This window comes from Polypterus senegalus, chromosome 17 (assembly GCF_016835505.1).
Source record: "Polypterus senegalus isolate Bchr_013 chromosome 17, ASM1683550v1, whole genome shotgun sequence".
NCBI classification, from domain to species: Eukaryota; Metazoa; Chordata; class Cladistia; order Polypteriformes; family Polypteridae; genus Polypterus; species Polypterus senegalus.
Genome location: NC_053170.1, coordinates 45060886 through 45077498, shown reverse-complemented (window position 1 = coordinate 45077498; position 16613 = coordinate 45060886). Strand labels below are relative to the sequence as shown.

Here is a 16613-nt window from a genome sequence, read left to right as displayed (position 1 = left end):
CTGCAGAAATAACAGAGAAAGGTTTAGAGCACCCCGCCACCACCTTGCCTGGCGGGTAATTACCTTCATTTGGTCCCTTCAGCTCGCCCCTAGTCGCACGTGTGTGACAATATATATATTTAATATGCTACCGTGGCTGTCTGTTTGACTGTCCAGGATTTTAAATCACCTTTAGCTCTCAAAAACTGTTTCAACTATTGACCTGAAATTTGGTACACATACACTACGTGACGTCTGCTATCCACTTTCAGGGTGATGATTGACCTACAAGGTTATTGCTGTTTTTATTTGTATTTTATTGTAGAATCAACTCTCGGCAGCAGGCACATGTGTACCGGTGCCGTTCTGATTCCTATCACCTTCACCGTCACTTCCCCTACCTCTTCATATCTTAAGTCATCCTTGAGGCAGATTGAAGACGTAAGTTCCAGCTTAAGTGAAAAATTAAAGAAAACGTACTAAGTTATTGCAACACAAACACTGACTTAATCAGCTTTAACGTGAAAAGATGCCGACGAAAGAAGAGAAGAAGCAGATCACTAGAGTGGAGAAAAGAAGAGCTGCTCAGGAAGCAGCAAGCACATCAACCTCTAAGGAAACGAATGCTAAACAGAGACAGAGAAAGAGGATGAAAACTAGGAATGCTCAAATCAAGTGTATTCACTGCACGTTATCGTGCAGTGTGCCGTTATTGGTTTATGTATATATATATATATACTGTATATATATATAGGCGGCACGGCGGCGCAGTGGTAGCGCTGCTGCCTTGCAGTTAGGAGACCCGGGTTCGCTTCCCGGGTCCTCCCTGCGTGGAGTTTGCATGTTCTCCCCGTGTCTGCGTGGGTTTCTTCCGGGCGCTTCGGTTTCCTCCCACAATCCAAAGACTTGCAGGTTAGGTGGACTGGCGATTCTAAATTGGCCCTAGTGTGTGCTTGGTGTGTGGGTGTGTTTGTGTGTGTGTCCTGCGGTGGGTTGGCGCCCTACCCAGGATTGGTTCCTGCCTTGTGCCCTGTGTTGGCTGGGATTGGCTTCAGCAGATCCCCGTGACCCTGTGTTCGGATTCAGCGGGTTAGAAAATGGATGGATGGAGATTATATATATATATATTCTGTATACACATATACATACACAATATATAGGGTGGTCCAGATCTAATTATGTAATTTTCATTACACTACAACTTACTGACTTTATTACATAGAAAATCACCCCAAAAATCCCGGACCATCAAGAAGTGTGCGAACTGACAACATGAAGAATCATCTTTGCACCAAACTGGAATCGTCCCCGCATAAATGAAAGTCATCCAGATGATCTGGATCTGCATAATTAGATCTGGACCACCCTGTATAATAGAGTTAGTAAAGGGCTTCATCAGTGTGCATTTGCAAAGGAAAAAAAGTTAAAAGGTTATATTCATGCTCAAAAGAAGGTAAAAAACACAATGTTTTCGCTGTATGGACTTCATCAGGTTACCTTCTTGCATGGAAGTAACCTTTAACTTTTTTTCCAGTGTAGGCAGTTCCTGGATGACAAAGGCGTTGATGTCTTTGACTGGCCTGCATGCTTCCTAGACCCGAATACAGCTGAGTACCTCAGCGACGTTATGTATTGCTGCATCCAACACCAGCAAGTAGCGTCAGACAGTCCAGGAGCTCACTGATGCCCTGATCCAGGTCTGGCAGGAGATCCCCAGGACACCTTCCCCCGTCTCATCTGGAGCAGTGCAACAGTACAGGCACGTGGGGCCATACACACTACTGAGTCACGTTACGAGTTGCTGTGATGAAATTCACGAGTTGAACCCACCTTTGATTTCAATTTTTGACTTTGATTTTCAGTGTGATGTTGAATCCAGCCCTCAACAGGTTGGTGATTTCAGTTTCTATTGTTACATTATTTTGTTCTCACCAAATTATACAGCATTATTCAGTAATTATATATGACTGAGTAATTACTTACTATTATATCAGTAATTATAAATATTAAGTCTTGAATATTTTGTTCATTATGATCTGAGGTGTGATTAAAGTATTCTCTTAATTTTTCTGAGCAGTGGATAAAGCTCTAAATCTCTGTGGTGTGTGTATATGCAGTAAAATGAGTAAAAAAAAAAAAAGTTATTAAAAAAATTCACCTTTTGGCAAACTTCCTTTATCTCACACTGACAAAAATGAGAGGAATCCCACCTTTAATTGAAGTAAATGTATTCTGAGAAAAAATAATTCAGTGTGAGATTAGGTTTTTTTATTAACCTTTACCAGGGGTGCTAATAATTTTAGAGAGGACTGTGTGCATGTGAATACATATACTTATTATATATCTATTATACAAATCGACACCGTTGGACCAATCTTCGACTAAATCTGCACATTTGATCAGGGGCCTCTGCTCCTACCCACCGTTTTGATCCTGGGAGTACCTTTGTGTTTTTTGTTTTATCCAGTTTACTACAGTTTGAACGACAGTGCCACCTAGTGGCTCAGAGCAAGTGAAATCCCAGAACAGGCTGAAGCTAGAATAGCAGACAAATGGACTATACCTTAAAATTACTTACCTGACCAATATCGGGTGCTGCTTCTAGTACAATTTTTGTTACCTACACACACACACAAATATACACACAGAATACACATGAACTGAGTACCTGACACTTAAATAGGAACTTTAATTGAAGATATTACAGTACAAAGATGAAGAGACAAGTGGTAACATGAACATATCAAAAACAGCATTTTATATACTTCAAAAAGTATGTTGAGGTGTCTCTTTAAGAGAACTGAAAGGTCTTCTCCAGGGAATGTGTCCATTTTACAGACTGAAGATTAATTACATGAAGAAGTCGACTTTTACTGCACACTTTTTATGAAGCGGAATCTGTAGGTTTATGATTCAAGTGATGGGATATGACATTTTCAAAAGGTGGGTATAAACAGTCTCCTTGTAAACAGGTCTTCTCAGCGCTTTCTTTGTGATACAAACTTATAAACAGCAGGGGAATCAACAGTTTCCTTTTGCACCTTCAATTTTTTTGTCTTATCCTGTCAAAAAAAAAAAAGTTGCACAAAAACAAGAATTATTTCATATATTTAACTGTAACCGTGTCCGTTCAAAATAATTCTATAAAATATTGCTACCTGATTGCACAGTAAACAAAAGCAATTTTTGTCATTTTTCTCATACCACAAAAATAGTCTTAAATTTAAAACAACTTAACAAAAGGAAAGATTAAAGTTTAATAAACTTTTTATTGCAGACAAGGTTTTCCATTATATACGGTATAATCACAACTCAAACCGTTAAAATTTGGCCATACTGTCTTCCAACAATTTTTTTTTTTCCCGCTTTCATAAGGCATCAAAAAATTCGTAAAACTCTTTGATGCTCCTCTCCACGGAAATCTTTAGTAAAAGGCGAAAGATTTATACGAGCTGAAGAGAAGCCAGAGTGTTTCTTTTTTTTGCTTCCAACAAATTAAGAGATTGAAGAAAGCCATTTAATACTCATTTTCATATTATGAATCACAATGAAAGTTTATTAAAATGGAAACTTAGCAATTTTCAAACAAGCACGGCTAGCATCAACAACCAATACCCTCACAGTCACTTCGAGTACACCTCACTGCACCCTGCAGGATGAAGCAGAGACGGATGTTGGTGAGCACAATCACAGTCTTAAGTCATCTTCACAGCCGATCCTGCATTTTTGGGCGATGGCTCAGTCACCTTGTCACATGTGTTGCTCACATATTTTTTCATACTACCTTAAGCTTCATTACCATAAAAAAAGCTCATGACAAATTTGGGAAAGTAAGTTGAAGTAATAAAGTGCAGGTAAACTGCCTTATTAAATAGTACTTAATGAAGAGAAAATGTCTTTAAGAGTTTAATTACTAATATTATTACTAAACTAACTGGAAATTGTCATGGATTTTGGTTTTATTTAAGCCAAAATGCAGATTATTTTTGGGTTCAATGAATGTCTACATTTTTTCTCCTTTACATTAATTGTAATTAGGTGTATGCAAAATGAAAATTCACCTTATGAAGGAATTATCAGAAATGGATTAGACTTGTAACCTGTGCTTCCTGAGATATGCTCCTGCTTCCCCACACTGCTGCTTAGGAGAAAGCAGAGATGGAAAATGTAAAGAAGGATGGATGGGTGGATAGATTAACTTTGCAAAGAAGGAGAAGCCTGTATGTGATGTGCAATATTCTCAGGCCAATCTATCGTCTCCTTAAATACCATCAATTGACGATGTTATTGCTGGGGGTGAAAGCAGCTTACTGGAATTGTAATCATCTTAGCAAGACACTTTACGACTACATACCCAATACTGGTTACATAGACTTTTCTCACAAATGTAACACCAATAAGTTAAATAACTTGGTAGGAGTAGTAGAGTGAGTTAGGTATGTGATTGACTCAGCAAACTTGTAGTCTGAAGTTCAAAGTCAGTTAAAACACAATGAAAATATATTTCAAAGGATTGCCAAGATGATGAACCCCATTTAATGACCTATGATGTTCAGCAGACAGACAACAGCACATAGTTCAGTTTTACTCGTAAAAGATCTTCAGGAGAGTAGATATGAGCACTGAAAAAAAATCAGATAAGTCTAAACAATCCACTTGCAAAGACTGAGGATTGTTTAGAGCAATCTCACCATCTTTTTCTGTTGAACATATTTAAGATTTTATCGAGCTACTACTAAAACAATGCACCATATGTTATTGAAAGCTGGAAGGAGAACCAGCCATTGTTGCATTTTACCATGACTCTACTGTATAATCCAAAGTACAAACATTAAAGTGCATGTTAATCCTCCTCTTCAGCTAACTTTCTCACCATTAAATCCTTGCGGGTTTGGAGTTTTTGTCCAATTACAAACATCTTCTTTTCTCTTTCAATCCGCTGTTTAAGAATGCGATATTGGTGTTTCCTCTGTCGGGCAAGTTTCTAGAAGAATAGCAAACACAAGATTCATTAAAACATACTTAAATATACTACGGAAAAAGGTTTCAGTCAACTTATGCAATTATGCCTGATTTTTTGACTAATATGTGCTAAGCATATAATTTTTCCTCAGATACTTGCACATGCAACCAGGAATAAGGACACACATTTAACATTTGATATTAAATCGTTCTAGTTTAACCAGTATGAGTGAATTTCGAGCCAACGGTAAATATAAACTACACAATACAGGGACAAACTAAAGGCACAAACAATCACTAATCAATTCCTGTATCACGAGAAGGAGGTGCAGAATTAAAAAATTGTAACCAGATTGGAATTAAAACTCAACAACTGGAGCTGAACTATATCAATTCTCACTACGCTTGTACAAAATGTATATGCATGAGATGCTACTAGCTGCATGTATTTAAGTAATATTTTTACAAAAAACCAGCCATATTATTTTGAGGGGCATAAATAAGCTTTTGTAAAGACATGCTGTTATTTACACCACTGATATACTCTATTGCTGAAGTGTTTGGTGTTTTTATTACAACGGACTACGCAACTGGGAACAATAAAAACACACCACCTTCTGAGTGAGATACAGCACAAGCACTAGAAACTGTTTGGCAGACTCAAAAGTATCAAGAGGTCCAAAAAGTATGTTATTAGATTTGTAAGGTCCATCTTTTATACTAAGGGTGTCAAAATCAGATCCTGGAGGATCTGAGGTGCAATTGGGATCAAGTTAGCTGGTCACCTGTTCTCTTGTTTTGAATTGCAATATTGTTTGGCATGTAGCACTTACAAGAATACTTAAAACTGTTTACAGAGAACAAATTATCATGAAGCTTCATGTATATATGCATAATTATGTTTTCTTTAAACTATTCCTAAGATGTTTGTGTAACAGGTTTTGACACTCTAACCCATTCTGTCATACTTTTTCTCCAATACATTTTTGAGGTTAGGCAAACATATTCACTGGTTGTAAGCACTATTTTCCTGAAATTATTAAAAAGATGTAAGGTTTGTATTTAATCTTGTTTTGTTGTATTCAGGCAAAATAAATCCTTAAAGTAAGTAGAATATGAGATACACTTAAAAAGTACTAATATTAAAAATAATTAATACCTTCACAACCTTGGGATCAGTGGCCCCTTTGATAGTTTCCTTCTGTAAGGTTTCAATTGTTGGTCTATTATACACTCTGTCTAGCAGTTCTGGAGCAGTGTTTAAATGCTTTGCCAAGTCAAACTCGGCAACTATAATAAAAAAGAAAACTTCCTATTAATATAAAAAGTGCACTAAATAGCAGGGAGTTTCAGAATAACAGCAATGAAAAAGCACAACTCTTTAAAGTACCTTCTTTTTTTGTATTTAAAAAGAATGTGTGTTTGTTTTTTTGTTTCCCATCAGCATCAAGCAAATGAAGCTCAGCTTTTAATTTCTCTATTTTCTGCAAGAAAAAACACATTTATATTAAAAATTAAATGTATTTGCATATATGCATACATATACTTCCATATATGTAGACATACTGTACATACAGTAAACAGTGCATTCAGTGCTACATTAATTTATGAGATAGTTATAAAAAAAAAAAAAAATTGGGTGTCTCTAAAGTCAGTTAAAGCTTACCTTTGCTTCAGCAACTCTTTTCATTTCAACATATCTGATGTCCTGGGTTCCCATCAGCTTCAGTTGTTCTTCTGTGACCTCTTCATTTGGTCTTTTGATAACGTGAACTCCATCCTAAAATCAATTTTGTTTATAACTAAAAATTACAGTTTCATGCATAAAATATATCCATCCATCCATCATCCAACCCACTATATCCTAACTGCAGGGTCAGGGGGGTTTGCTGGAGACAATCCCAGCCAACACAGGGCGCGCACGCACGCACGCACACACTAAGGACAATTTAGAAACACCAATGCACCTAACCTGCATGTCTTTGGACTGTGGGAGTAAACCGGAGTGCCCGAAGGAAACCCACACAGACACGGGGAGAACATGCAAACTCTACGCAGGGAGGACCCAGGAAGCGAACCCAGGTCTTCTAACTGCGAGGCAGCAGCGCTACCCACTGCGCCACCGTGCCACCCCCATAAAATATATATATATATATTTTTTTTTTTTTAAAGGTGGGATCGTGGGTGGCACATGGGCAAAATGTCAAATGACTGTCTGAAATAAAGATTGTCAATTTTCCTGAAAATTACATTTAAAACTACATTTAAATATAAATAGATTACCTACATCAATGTGACTCTTATGATTTATTAATTTTACATATTTTAACCTTATCATGTAACCTGAATCATGTATTTTGCACTGGTGTTTCTTTCCATAGTTCCAGATTTCCCCAACACAAAAGAGTACCAAGATTTCAACTCGAAAATCATTTCACAAAAAATAAATCTTACTGCTTAATGAAACTGCAAGTGTACGAGGTTCAGAGGCTACTGCAGTCAATGTTTAGTGCAATACAGCTGACTGTAAACATACTGGAAGTTAGTGCAACTTTTGTGGTGTTGCTATGGTCTATAAGCTGAGTGGCCACTTTTGTTACTGTCAATGCATTGTTTGATGGCTAGAAGTGACAGATGTGAATGGCAGAGGATTAATTTCTATTAGGGATGCAATCATTTATTTTCTGGAGTATAAAAATATTCTGGAAATGCGAACACAATTATGTGTGTACTGGGTAAATATTTAATGGGTTGTGTGTTTAAAAATACTATTTTTCATAATACTTGAATTCCATGTGAGTAAATACTTACTTCTAAAAACAGAAATCAACACTGGACTGCAATTTTATTTTAGTTTTTTTTTTGCTCCTGTCAAATATTTTGGGTGTTCTTTATAGATTTAACAGTACTGAATTCAACCCCCTCAAAAAACTGCAAAACCTGTAACTTATGTTGTCTCAATAACGGAAGGCTGTATACTCTTTTACTGTTTGCTTACCTGTTATCTTCTCAAGACAATGGATCAACCTAACCTTGCGTTATTTCTCTAAAAACCATTAAAACAACACCTTTCTCTCTTCTGCACAATAAAAATGCATCTATCTAACCTACTAAATATAAATTTCAGGCTATTCTGAAGTAATAAGAGAAAAAAATAATGATTGAATGCAAAAAACGTGCAGCAAATACTTAATTATGGGCTGTTTCCGCCTAAAATAATGATAAGAACAAGAAATACTAACATTTTCCAGGTCAAAATATGCTTCGGATTATATTCTGAGCATGAAAAATAATTATGCCATAAAATGTTACTTTATTTAATCTATTTTTTCCAAACATCATTTTTTCACTAAATCTGATACCCTGTGGAAATGGTTTAGGGTAGAGATGTTCCAATTTCAGAACTGGATTCAACACATTTAAATCTATCAATTACAACAAATTTTTGGGAGGGAGGATTCTGCTGCAGATCAGTTCAGTCCACATTATATAGATATACATACTGCTGCAAAACAGACAAAACCTCAGCCACTTTTTTTCAGTCCAATAAACAGCATGTACTGGTCAGCAAATTGAATGGAACGAAATTAAATGTAGGGCTTTTTTTTTTTTTTTTTAAATAAAGGATATATACACTAAACAGTTACTTTATGATGTATACTACACATTCTTGTGCCACTGACTGCTGAATGAATAGTCACATAATGTGTAGATAATGCTATTTAAGAGTTTTAAACCAAACAATCATGTATTTGTACAATTTGTTGGTAAGATACACGTTGCTTTATTCTATATGACAAATTTACAAATACTGTAAAGGCAAGTTTGAAAATTTCTACTAGATCAATGTATGTGTATCTTAATTAATCGAGTCAATTAGTAATGTGCTCTCACCTTAAGTTTTGATGTTATCATTTTAAAATAAAACTCATCAGGGTTTTTTTCCAAAGCCTTCTTACGCAGAGCTCGAAGTGTGTTTTGTTTTTTATGGTAATCACTGAAATAAAGAAAGTTTTATTAATTCAATATCAAAAAAAGAGAGAGAGGGAGAGAGAAAGAGAGATTAGGAGCACGCACTGATACAGCGCATTGCCGCACACACCACATGACAAACCAAGGACACTGAGAAAATACAGTATATTCTGATATATATATATAGATATCATAAATGCAGTTAAATAATATTTTATTAACTGCAATTAAAGAGAGCTTCAACAGAAAACACAATTTATACCATAAGAAAAAAAAAGAATGACTCTTTTTACGTATAAGTGGTGACAATTTCACGTTAATTATTACTGTTAACATGGCCGAGGATATTACATTTTTGATAAACTGTTTACAATACTATAAACGTTAAATGTTATGTTTAATTAGAAACTTATAATTTGAATTTAAGTTCATGTAATTTGAGAGGGACATTTTACTCTGGGCAATGTGAGATGTGGTTAAAGCACTGTCTTTTAAATTGCAAGATTACTGGTTAACTTCGGTTAACAGAGAAGACTATCTAAATTATAACCTAATTTTGCTCCAATTGAAAAGAAAAGAAAACTGTTTTCCACTTTTAAAATGTATTTATTTAAATTAATGATTATGCGTTCATGACATTGTTTAAATACAACGGCTTTAAGAATGGAAAATTCCAAATGAATGTGACAGTCAGGAGGTATGGAACAACCTGCTTTACTTTTGTTTCATTCCAGCTCAAGTTAATGTCCTCTTTGCTATTCAAAAATACTTACTAAAATAAAAGCAGTTGTAAATAGGACTGAGGTCTGGTTTGGCAGCTTGCACAATGACATGTACAGTACAGTGCAACAGAGTTTCTTAGGAGGAGTGGAAATAAAGAGAGAACACCAGGTTTGTCCATGAGCACTTTTATGCTAGACACAGTGTTATGAAGCATTCATGTGGTCTCGTAAAGATCCGAGTCAGAAATACAATGCTTAACAAACTCAGAATTACAACTTAGACAAATATCCTTTTCCAAAAGATTGGTTCACTCAAATAATAGTGACTGCATGTTTTCTGCAGTTTTACAGCTTTGATAACACATAAGCAAAGACAGTTTATGGGAATTATTTTAGTTCTTTACCTAAAATATTCACATATTAGGTTGCTTAGGATATCATTTTAGGCTTTGCACACAAAAATGCAAATAACCAACAACTACCCAATAAACTGCTGTAGTAAGCAAGCAAATACTAAAAAGGTCTACACAGAATTTCATACTCTACACAATGCACACTTTTTAAAAATTCATTTAAACATTTATGGCTCATACCCATAAGAGTATCTAAGGATTTAAAGGCAACATTTAATAAACCTACATAGGTACATGCAAAATCTGTACCTTTAAGAGTTTCTTCTGTAGAGAAACATCCAAAATATTTACCCACAAGTAGTAATACAAAAAAAAAGTACATTTTTTAAAAATAAAAGTAATTAATTGTAAAGCACTGTCATTCATTCTCTCTCATAAAATTATACATCTAATTGGAACTCAGAACTTGGTACCTGAGCAGAAGAGTAATGATTAATTGAAGAGGCGTTATTAAGAGTCCTCTAAAATGCAGTGTGGTTTAGGCAAGACTCGTAGCTAATAAGGAAATGGTTAAAAGGATCAGCACTGCTGACGACAATCATCTAAAAATATCACCAGTTTATTTCGTTTTAACTCTGATTTAGATTTCCAAATCAGTCTGCCAGTTTCTTAGATAAACAGATCCGATGAAGTGTGAAAGGTCTCATGATGAAGTATTTAGCTTAAAATGTACAGTATTCAAGTAAATCAAAAATTTTCGTGTCTTTCATGGAAGAGCAATCCTTGTGTCACAACACATGAAATCTTCCATAGATTTCCTGGAAATGTAAAACAAACCATGCTGGTGTTCTGCCACAAAACATGTTAATTAAGCATATTAAAAAGACCAGTAGCACAAGACATTCCCCCAGTTCAGCATTCAGTTCAGGACAAGCAATGTCCATTATATGTTCTGCATACTCCTGTGGCAATATGCTGCAATACAGTGGTGGTAATAACAATACGAATGTAAATACAACCAAATTACAAGTGGACTAAAGAAACTCATAAACATCAAGACTGCTAATGTGCTGGAAAAGTTACTGTTCAGCCATATTAATCTTGGTAAAAGTACACTGCTGACTAAAAATATAGAAAACGTGGGCAACCATCACACATTGCAGGGGTCAAAAACGTATACATTTAAATATTCTGTCTGCATTATCTGTTTGAATAATAATCTTAATCACAACAAAACAAATACAATTTTATTTTATTATTCTGTTTATCCATTTTTTTCTTATTTAGTATAAAGACTGATGGATCCAAAATCCATCCTTGCTGTAATATGAATGCCATCCCCTGCTAAATAGACATTCTCGGAGCATTTAAATGTAATTGCAAACGTATGCATTGCAATATACTTTAATGGCAGAGAACTTCCCAACTCTTGGCAGCATTACTGCCAAACCCTGTAAATGAATCTGCATGCAGACTGATGAGTAAATTTGAAAGTGTCACACTCACAGTAGAAAGCATTGAGAAAAAAATATTTAATTTGATCAAACCTAACTTACTGTGTTCACACATGTATATAGAACAGGGTGCAATGTATTTAGTTGGGAGCTCCTGCCTCAAAATTCAATCCTAGACTCTGAACAGCAGTGCTGTCCTCTGATTCTGACTTCATCTGTAATAGTCTCAAAAGCCACACATTTGTGAAATATGCAAAAAAGTACCAATATTAGGAACTCAGTTTTATTAAAAAAAAATATAAAAAACACACAAAAACAAATACACACACACACTTGTCACTTTATCAGGTAGACCTTACAATTACCGGCTTGAACCTCTTTTTGCCTTCAGAACTGGCACAATTCTTTGTGGCGTAGATTCAACAAGGTGCTGGAAACATTCCTCAGGGATTTTGGTCCCTAAAGACATGATAATATCACGCAGTTGCTGCAGATTTGTCAGCTGCACATCCATGATGCGAATCTCCCGTTTCACCACATCCTGAAGAAACCTTATTGGATTTAGATCTGGTGACTGTGGAGGCCATTTGAGTACAGTGAACTCATTATCAAAGTTCAAGAAACCAGTTTGAGATGATTGGCGCTTTGTGACATGGCGTATTATCCTGCTGGAAGTAGCCATCAGAAGATGGGTACACTGTGGTCATAAAGGCATGGACTAGGTCAGCAAAAATACGCAGTTAGGCTGTGGCATTTACATGATGCTCAGTTGGTATTAAGGGGCCCAAAGTATTTTAAGAAAATATCCCCCACACCATTACACCACCACCAGCAGCCTGAACCACTGACACAAGGCAGAATGGATCCATCCTTTCATGCTGTTGATACCAAATTCTAACCCTACCATCCACATGTCACAGCAGAAATTGAGACTCATCACAACAGGCAATGTTTTTCCAATATTCTATTGTCCAATTTTGGTAAGCCCATGCAAATTGTAGCCTTAGTTGCCAGTTTTTAGCTGACAGGAGTGGCACCCAGCATAGTCTCCTGCTGCTGTAGCCCATCTGCTTCAAAGTTTGACATGTTCTGCATTCAGAGGTGCTCTTCTACATACCTTAGTTGTAACGAGTGGTTATTTGAGTTACTGCTGCCTTTCAATCAGCTCGAACCAGTCTAGCCGTTCTCCTCTGATCTGTGACATCAACAAGGCGTTTTCGCCCAAAGAACTTCCACTCACTGGATATTTTCCCTTTTTCTGACCATTCTCCGTAAACCCTAGAGATGACTGTGCGTAAAATCCTATTACCAACAGTCATGCCATATTCAAAGTCACTTAAATCACCTTTCTTCCCCATTGTGATGCTCAGTTTGAACTTCAGCGGGTCACTTTAACCATGTCTACATACTTAAATGCATTGAGTTGCTGTCATGTGATTAGATGTTTGCATTAACAAAGTTGTACCTAATAAAGTGGCCAGTGAGCGTATATATGTATGCATATATCCACAGGCAGTATACTAGTAAACTGAGCACTGACACTACTATTAAGATTCTCAGTGAAAACGAACAATGACTGGACAATGCTTTGAGTAGTGTCTACCTAAATACGGCAGTCTAAATGTACCATACATTACACACAAAATATACTTTCTAACTACATAAAAAAATGTAGGGTGATCAGATTTTTCAGAGTCACAAACGTAGTACAGACACCAAAACAACTGAAGACTGGAGGGTTCACTAATGGAGTACCATCATCGTAAGCCTTATAAAAATGCAGAAGAAATCTAAAACATTTTGATGAAGTCCGGAACGCGAAGCATAATTACGGTAGTGTCCTCGAAAAAATGGGGACCACTGTCTGGTCAGCCTAAAAAAATACCCACTAAAAGTAAGAGGTTTGCGCCAACGAAACTAACAGGAACAAACACTGTTTAAAGCACCACAAAAGCCTTAAATATAGTCATCTCGATAAATCTATATTTAGAAGTTAATACACACCGTACATTTCTTTACAAAACTGACAAGATGCATTAAAAATACAAATACTTACTTGGCTCTAAGTTTGTAGTCCTTCTTCTTTTCTAATAAACCCAGATGCTTTCTGAAACTAAGCTGCAAAACAAAACAGTGGTTATGAACAAAGTATCAAAATAAATCTGACAGTAAACTGTACTTCGATTAATGACTAAATAATTTTTTTGCTTCACCTGCGATCTTTCCCTGTGTTCTTTCTGATGGGATTTTAAGGCTTTTTTAAATGAAGACATATTTTGTCGTTTTTTTTGCACTTCACGGCAAAAGAAATCAACCACTGAATTCCAGCATGCAAGTAAATCCACAATCGCCGCTACTCGCGTCGCTGTCGTAACGCAAACCGCGCGTGATAGACACGCAATTCCGAAAACTACGATTCGTCAAAAGTTTTTTAAGCGAAAAAAAGTTTATGATGGCACGACATTTCACTTTTATATGTGACACAAGCGGCAACATTATTTTTACATTCAGATTGTTAAAATGCATGTTACTATTCAGACTGAAAAAAGCGAAACTGCTTGGAATAAATTGTTGCTCAGGTAATCATAAGCTGCTGAACGAACAAACGAACGTACAAGAGTCGTCTTTCTCGTTTATAGGAGAATTGTAAACATTTAGAAAAGAACATGAAGAATATATGCAAATGAAAAAAAAATCGACATAAGTAGCATGCATTTTAATCTCGTCCGTTGGGCATACAGTTCTGCGTCAGTGAATGTCAAAACCAGTCTTGGAAGTGTCGATTCCTTGAACTCCTGGTTTCTGCTGTAATAATCTTTATACGCTTTCTACGTTCATCTAAAATACCATGTAGAAAGTCGAGCTTTTTCATACAACTGCGGGCAAACTGAGCCAGACGTGGGACTGACAGCGGCCAAAATGTATCATTTAGCTGTACATATGTAAGTAATTTAAATAAAAAATATACCTCATGTTCGCAGAGGTTTAAAACAGGAGGTCACCACAAAGGTATAGTATTAAGTAAGACAAGTTCCTTTCCAAAATGCCAGCAGAATACTTGAAAACACACAAACTGTTTTTGGTCACCCATACTGTATTAAACTTCTCTCAGATCACCCTTTTAAAATTTGAATGAGACAGAGAGGAGACTCTGATATTTACCTATGAAAGCAAATGTTGTTGATTCTTTCATTTTTTGAACCTCACAGTCGTTAAGTTATATTATTTTGGCAAAACAAACCTGTAAATATCCCTGCTAAGTTTAACACTTAAAGGATACATTTGGTATTTTTCACATTAAAGTTATTCACAATCATTAACAGTGGCAAGAAAAACTAACAACCCTTTGGAATGACCTGGTTTTCTGCATTAACTGGACATAAAGCGTGATCTGATCTTCGTTTAAGTCACAAGTACTGTATAAACAAACAATATGTTTACACTAATAACACACAAACAACTATAAACTTTAGTGTCTTTATTGAACACATCCATCAAACATTCACAGTGTGCTGTGGAAAAAGTAATTGAACCCTTGGATTTAATATCTGGTTGAAACTTATTTGGCAGCAATAACTTCTAACAAGCACTTCTGGTATTACAGAGCAGACCAGCACAAAGTTTAGGACAGATTTTGAATCAAAGTGCTTCAGCTCAGCCATATTCTTAGGATGTCTGATATGAACAGCTCTCTAGTGCTCATTCTACAGCAGCTCTTTTAGGTTAAGGTCTGGGCTCTGACTGGGCCCTTCCAAAGCACAGATTTTCTTTTTGTGAAGCCATTCTTTAGTAGATTTACTTTGATGGTGACGGTCATTGTCCTGCTGCATCACCCAGTGTCTACTAAGCTTCAGATAGTGGACTGCCACCCTGACATTGTCCTATGAGATACCTTGGTGAACTTGGAAATTCATTTTTTCTATCAATGATGGCACGCTGTCCAGGTCCCAAGTCAGCAAAGCCACACTAAATCACGATGCTTCCTCAACTGTACTTCACCGTTGGGATGATGTTTCCAGGTTGGTATGCAATGCCCTTTTGATGCCACACATACTGTTCCAATAATTCCTTTAGGTCTTTACCTATTATTCTAGGATCCCTTTTACCTCATTCAGCATTCTGCACTGTGCCTTTCAAGGCATCTTGTCTTAACACCCACTTCTATGAAGAAGATTCAGCTATTACCATTGTACAGGTACAACAAAATGCACTTTTCACATACTCCTTGGAGAGCAGCAACAGTACTAAATCATCTTCATTAATATACAGTTTGTCTAACTGCAGACTGAAGACTATATAACTGTTTGAAATTACTTTGCAGCTCTTTCTAGGCTTTGCTAATCAACCATTCTTAATCGTAGATCATCTTAGTTCTCTATTTTTGCAAGACATGCTTCACATTAGCAGATAGTTCTTGTAAATAGAAAACTCAAAATGCTTGAGTCTTTATTAATATGTCAAAGTATCTCTACCCCATCTTCCAAACTTATTTCATTAATTGGACTCCAGGTTTGCTAACTTCTGACTCCAATTAGCTTTTGTAGTCATTAGCCTAGGGGTTCACATATTTTTTTCCAAACTGCACCTATGAATGTCTGAATGATTTTTTCAGTAAGTACAAGAGCAATACAATAATTTGTTGTGTTATCAGTTCAAATAGATAGTGTTTGTTCGTTATTATATTGTAGATGAAGATCAGACAAGTAAAACAAATTTAAACATGACTGCAGTTATTTCCAAAAGGTTCAAATACTTACCCCTGCCATTAAGTTTCATTTTCCACACAAAATTGTGCTCCAAAGTGAAGCTTTTTTTTTATATAAATTTTGAAAAGTGCCTAGCTTGTTCTTGCATTTTAAAATGGGGATGAATGCGCTTGGGTTCAAGATGTGAAAACTCATGTACAGAATTTGATTTTTTTTTGTTTCAATCACATAAATAAAATGTATAAACATTTGTTTTATGAGTGTTTTGTTTTAATTTATTGCTTATATTAAAGAGTATTCTTTTCAGTCTATCTATCTATCTATCTATCTATCTATCTATCTATCTATCTATCTATCTATCTATCTATCTATCTATCTATCTATCTATCTATCTATCTATCTATCTATCTATCTATCTATCTATTGAATTGTATTTAGCCTTATAAAGGCAGATAGCAAAATTGC

General features: G+C 35.9%; 1 protein-coding gene and 1 non-coding gene across 2 annotated transcripts; both read right to left on the bottom strand.

Moving 5' to 3' along the window:
- Nucleotides 1-2640: 2640 nt before the first annotated feature.
- On the bottom strand, nucleotides 2641-13838 carry utp11 (UTP11 small subunit processome component). Its single transcript, XM_039740193.1, has 8 exons — nucleotides 13656-13838; nucleotides 13499-13560; nucleotides 8836-8938; nucleotides 6608-6721; nucleotides 6332-6425; nucleotides 6101-6231; nucleotides 4853-4963; nucleotides 2641-3041 (listed from the first exon to the last, which is right to left on the bottom strand). The coding sequence occupies exons 1-8, from the start codon at nucleotides 13713-13715 to the stop codon at nucleotides 2958-2960; spliced, it is 759 nt and encodes a 252-aa protein (XP_039596127.1). The 5' UTR covers nucleotides 13716-13838; the 3' UTR covers nucleotides 2641-2957.
- LOC120518235 lies at nucleotides 3339-3451 on the bottom strand. Its single transcript, XR_005631202.1, has one exon. It is a non-coding gene; the product is annotated as a U5 spliceosomal RNA (small nuclear RNA).
- Nucleotides 13839-16613: the final 2775 nt, after the last annotated feature.

What these genes read in the sequence shown, in the direction of transcription:
- utp11 (XM_039740193.1), bottom strand. Translation starts at nt 13,715, where the DNA reads ATGTCTTCATTTAAAAAAGCCTTAAAATCCCATCAGAAAGAACACAGG. An exon ending in AACACAGGGAAAGATCGCAG is followed by an intron (nt 13,561 to 13,655) that starts GTGAAGCAAAAA and finishes TTTGTTTTGCAG; the next exon opens with CTTAGTTTCAGAAAGCATCT. An exon ending in GACTACAAACTTAGAGCCAA is followed by an intron (nt 8,939 to 13,498) that starts GTAAGTATTTGT and finishes TCTTTATTTCAG; the next exon opens with TGATTACCATAAAAAACAAA.